Source organism: Arachis duranensis, chromosome 3 (genome assembly GCF_000817695.3).
Source record: "Arachis duranensis cultivar V14167 chromosome 3, aradu.V14167.gnm2.J7QH, whole genome shotgun sequence".
NCBI lineage: Eukaryota > Viridiplantae > Streptophyta > Magnoliopsida > Fabales > Fabaceae > Arachis > Arachis duranensis.
The window spans coordinates 42,368,519-42,373,381 of NC_029774.3; the positions used below are offsets into that span (position 1 = coordinate 42,368,519).

Genomic DNA, 4,863 nt, shown 5'->3' on the forward strand with positions numbered 1-4,863 from the left:
ATTAATATATAATATTATTGAAATGTGTTTAAAGGTATATAAAAAAATATTTTATATTTTTTATTAAAATATAATTAAATATAAAAAATATATGTATCAAATAAATATTATATCTAATATAGGAACACATTAATTTAAGGAAGTATCCTGCTGCATAAGTTGTTAGGTTGTGTATGGAATAAAGCAAGGTATATACGCATCGAAAAGTGCGAAAACTAATATTAGTCTATTAATTACACGACATAGACATAAGTGATCTGCGTAGCGTCACAGTCATTAAAATTCATATCTTACACCCATACCCATACCAAACTACGTACTGAATACTCTAGGGTAAGTTTGTGTTTATGTGCATTTAACCGAGTATGGAGCTTCACACAAAACAACGATCACTGCTAGGCAAGACAGGGAAAGGAATTAAGAATAATTATGTGTGGGCCACTTTTTTTTTTTTGTTTTATTATAATTAATTATGTGACGCTACCCTAGCTAGGAAATATTATTTTATTTTTTCTTCTTAGTAAGCCGTACACGTTCTTTTTCTTCCATTCCATTTTATTTTATTTTATTTATTATGCCCTTTGTGTATATGACTGTATCAAAACAAACTATACAAAGTTGAACTACATTATTTGCTTTAACCATAATATCCTCAAATTAAATATAAGGCATGGAAATAGACCATTTATTCTTTAATATGCTTGCAAGTGTCATAAATACAGATCCATCTCAATTTATTTAATCTAAAACATCTATCAACTCTAGCAGGCACAAGTGCACAACAACTATCAATGAGATGACAACCTGGCAAAATCAAATAAAGAAAAAGTTCCCTAGCACAAGTCAAATAGAAGAAGGAAGAGGGAGAGGCACATATACTATAACAATTAATTTCAACCAATACTATAGTAGATTATCAAACAAATATAATATGAAACGCATTAATAATAAACTTTATTTTGTTAAATTTGAATATCGAATATTTGTTTTAGTTGGAAATACAAAAGTGCATGAAAATAATAACATACTCAACTCAATTCTAGAAAACTGAATTTTATCACATACTAGCTAGTGAATCAATAGGTAGATTAAATTATTTTGAAAGAGCTAGCTAGCTAGCTAGCTATCTTCAGATCCCTTAGTTTTCAAATATCTTCCCAAAAGTACTTGATGAAATCTTTCATGTGTTCCACCTGAAAATGCATGTACACCACCACAGCATATCCATTATCACCATCTTCATCTGGCATTAGAGCAATAACTGCTCTATCATAAGGGCACACACCAGCAGGACCAAAATAAAACGGTTTCCCCAACCCAAAATCAGCTTCATAAAACGGCATACTCATCCAACTTCCAAGTATAATATTAGGATTCCCAAAGAAAGGCACATCAGCTCTATACTCACCTTTCTCCAAGTACGGTGTCCTAATCAGATCCCAACGGTTTTCAAACCCTGCCACGTAATCCATTTGTGATTTAACAAACTCGTGATTCGACACTTTCTTAACGGCTTCTCTTATTTTCTGCGCCGCGTAACTAATCGGTTGAGACGTGATTTCTTTGAGGTAGCAAGTTGGCGTAACCGTCGGACCCAACGCGTTTCCGAAGTAGTTTTGAGGAAGTGGCGGATTCATTCTGTTTCGTATATCGACGTTGAATTTAACCACCGTTGGTTGATTCTCTTCAAGATTACGAGCTTTGCAAGCGCATCTCCATATATGCGCGCTGATAACTTCGAATCTGCTGTACGGTCTCTGAGATTGGTTATGAGGACCGTTTCCGTTTTCAGTTACGATTGCATTCTTTTTGAGCTTCTGGACATGTTCTGATGTGAGTTTTAACAGCGCGAACGTCGTCTTCTTCTTTTGCTCTTCGATATTGTCGGTTCTTCCGAGGATGAGCGGCAGAGGCTTGAACTCCCGGTGGTCGAACCGGGGTGAAGTTAATGGCTCAGTTGATTTGAGCGCAGATCTGTCGAGAAACGGAAGCTCACTTGGATCTAACTTGGCTCCTCGAGTGAGCTTCGCCCATGAGTTGATGAAGCGAATGGCGGCCAGGCCGTCGCCTAATGGATGAGACCAAAGGATTCCGACTGCGAAACCGCCATCGCCGCCGTGGAACTTCGTTACCTGTGCCAAGAACAAAGGAAGCTCGTTCATTTGACGAGAGTAATCAACGGCTGGGATGAGTTCTTTGATGCCGGGTTGGTTTGGTGTGAAGTCTCCGTATTCCGCCATTGATTTCTTGGATTCGGCCTCGAGAAGCAAGGCTCCGTTTGCGTTGCAATCGAGTTCCAAACGACCGCCGGCCGTCCAGTTGAGCCTCCCGGCCAACGGATAGTAATGAACGAGAATCTCGCTGAGAGAATCTCGCATTCTCTCAACGAGGACAGTGTTGTTGTTCTGTTTTGACTTGTAAACGTAGATTGAAGGTGTATGACTCCATCGCCAGAGTTGGTCGTTGTCTGATAGCCATAGAAGACCCTTTGGAGTTTCTTCTTTTGGGATCACTGTATGAGTACCTAAGATTGTTACCATTGTTTCAGTCTCTCTCTGTCTATAACCTTGGTTGATTGCTATATCACACTATGATGATAGCCGTGAATATATACACATCATAATATTTTTAATATATATATATATTCAGCTTTTTCTAAAAAATATAAACATTCTCACTTTCTTTTCATTATTAACCTACCTACCCCAGTTGTAACCATGTGCAATTGTGCCTTTGAATCAAAGACTGAAACGCCCCTTAAAATAAGGGTTTCTGCCATGCAGTATATAAATATAAAATATGTAAGGAAAAAGTTTGGTAATGATGCCCCTCAGATCGAGAAATAATATTTGTACCAATTTTATTTTATTTTTTTGGCGTATACTATTTATATATTATTTTGTGATAATAAACAAATAATTTTTTATTTTTTATTAATTACATTCAATGTAGAAAGTAAAAAGTTAAAAAAAATTTTATATGCCATGATGCTTATATGTTGTGTGGCGGTGATAATTTTAATATTTTTTTATTTTAAAAATAAAAAAATTATTATTCAATTTCAAATATAAAAAAAATATAATTTTAATTTTAACAATATTTATATAATTATTTAATTTTAGCCATTATTATCATAGATACTATAGATTTCACTTATATAACACATTCCTCTAGAAGAAGTAGAATTTTAAATATATTATTATAAATGGTCGCTTTCGTTAATTAAGTTTTTTTAATGATGTTCCTTATTTCCTTGATAGCAATTTTTTCATAATTTAATATTGAACGTGTAACACATTGTATGTTGACTAGGAAATTTGCTCTCTAATTTAACCATTCAAAGAAAAAGTCATACGATGATCATTTAACTAAACTATTCTTCATATGTTACACTTTGATTTTGGTGTCTTTCACATGATACACTTAATCATATATAAGACAATATAATGTACGAAAAATAATCAATGGCCTAACCAAGGAATCATACTGATAGTGATGGAAACTTAAAATATATTCTGCAGCGTGGATTCGTTAGCTAGTGGGTTCTAGCGAGATCCATGTCTCTTATTTTTGGATTTTATAGTCTTTTTTTCTGATAATTCATAATTGGTTAGGTTCTCGATCTCTAGAGAAAAAGTTCAATTCGCACATAATGCAAAAAGCAACAAATAATACAGTTAAATTACAGTTTATACACCTCATCTAAACACTAATTCAAAACAATTGATAGTGTAACTAGATTATTATTTTATTCTAAACAATCAAGTAAAGTTTTTGCGCTACTTGTAAAGTAGGAATACCATTCTGAAATAAAACAAAAAAAGTTTTCCGAAACAATTAAAACTTTTGTTTTGGACGGGCAAATTAAACTTAAAAGCGCGTTATCTATAAATATCCAACCTTGTTTTTGGATGGAATCAAAACCGGCCCAAAAAAAGCCCATTTATGAAAAGTTGGATAGAATCGGAATCAGCCCAATAAGATCCCATTGTCAATTTGTCATGAAAGATCAATATTTTACTTGACCCTTTGGACTATTCTATCTTTGTTGTGTGATTTTGGACTCCTTAATATTTGTGTCCCAAAACAGAAGATATTTTTGAGACTTTGACGTAACATAATAGTACATAAAACAAAATATCGAAAACAAGATATAAAAGAGAGAAATAAAAAATTTAATATTTTTATATTTTATTTAATAATAAAATAGAATAAATTATAAAAATATTTTTATTTATATCTCATCTTATAAACATAATTTTGTATCTTAATATATTCTATAAATAAGCGCAACCTATTGGGCTGACATATTGATTCCTTAGGTTGGAATGAAAAGGCAATTATCGAAGTTAAGGTGGAAATAAATGTCCAAAAAGGAAAATTTTAAGTCGGTTAGCAGAACCGCCCTGTTTTCTCTCATGGAGAACTCTTCTCTTGTTCGGACTGTCTTCTTGTAGTTAAGCTTTGTGCTTACCTGCTTCTTACTTACTCTGTCGGGCAGTTTTCCTATTTACCTACCTTCTATATTTATTACAATCCTACATATGGCGAATCACGAGGATCACTCCATTGAGGGCAAAATTATCTCTATCAATCCTGATGTGGATGCTAGTTTTGCTGCTGAAAATTTCAATCTGGTGGGGAAGATCCTCTCTAACAAAGAGGTTAGCTTCAGTACCTGCAGAGCAGCTCTTTTGGGAATCTGGGGCCACCCGGAAGGATTTACCATCTCTGATGTTGGCAGGAACAAAGTACTCATCAGCTTCAACGATGTCCGGAAAGGGATCTAAATACGGAATGGAGGACCCTGGAGTGTTCGAGGATGTCTTCTTAATCTGCAAATATGGAACGGACGTGAATCAG

General features: G+C 34.2%; 1 protein-coding gene across 1 annotated transcript; it reads right to left on the reverse strand.

The window, feature by feature from the left end:
• Positions 1-913: 913 nt before the first annotated feature.
• Positions 914-2,594, reverse strand: LOC107478904 (spermidine hydroxycinnamoyl transferase). Its single transcript, XM_016099057.3, has one exon. The coding sequence runs from the start codon at positions 2,538-2,540 to the stop codon at positions 1,146-1,148; it is 1,395 nt and encodes a 464-aa protein (XP_015954543.1). The 5' UTR covers positions 2,541-2,594; the 3' UTR covers positions 914-1,145.
• Positions 2,595-4,863: the final 2,269 nt, after the last annotated feature.

Coding starts and splice junctions, on each gene's coding strand:
- LOC107478904 (XM_016099057.3), bottom strand. CDS start 2,540: ATGGTAACAATCTTAGGTACTCATACAGTGATCCCAAAAGAAGAAACT.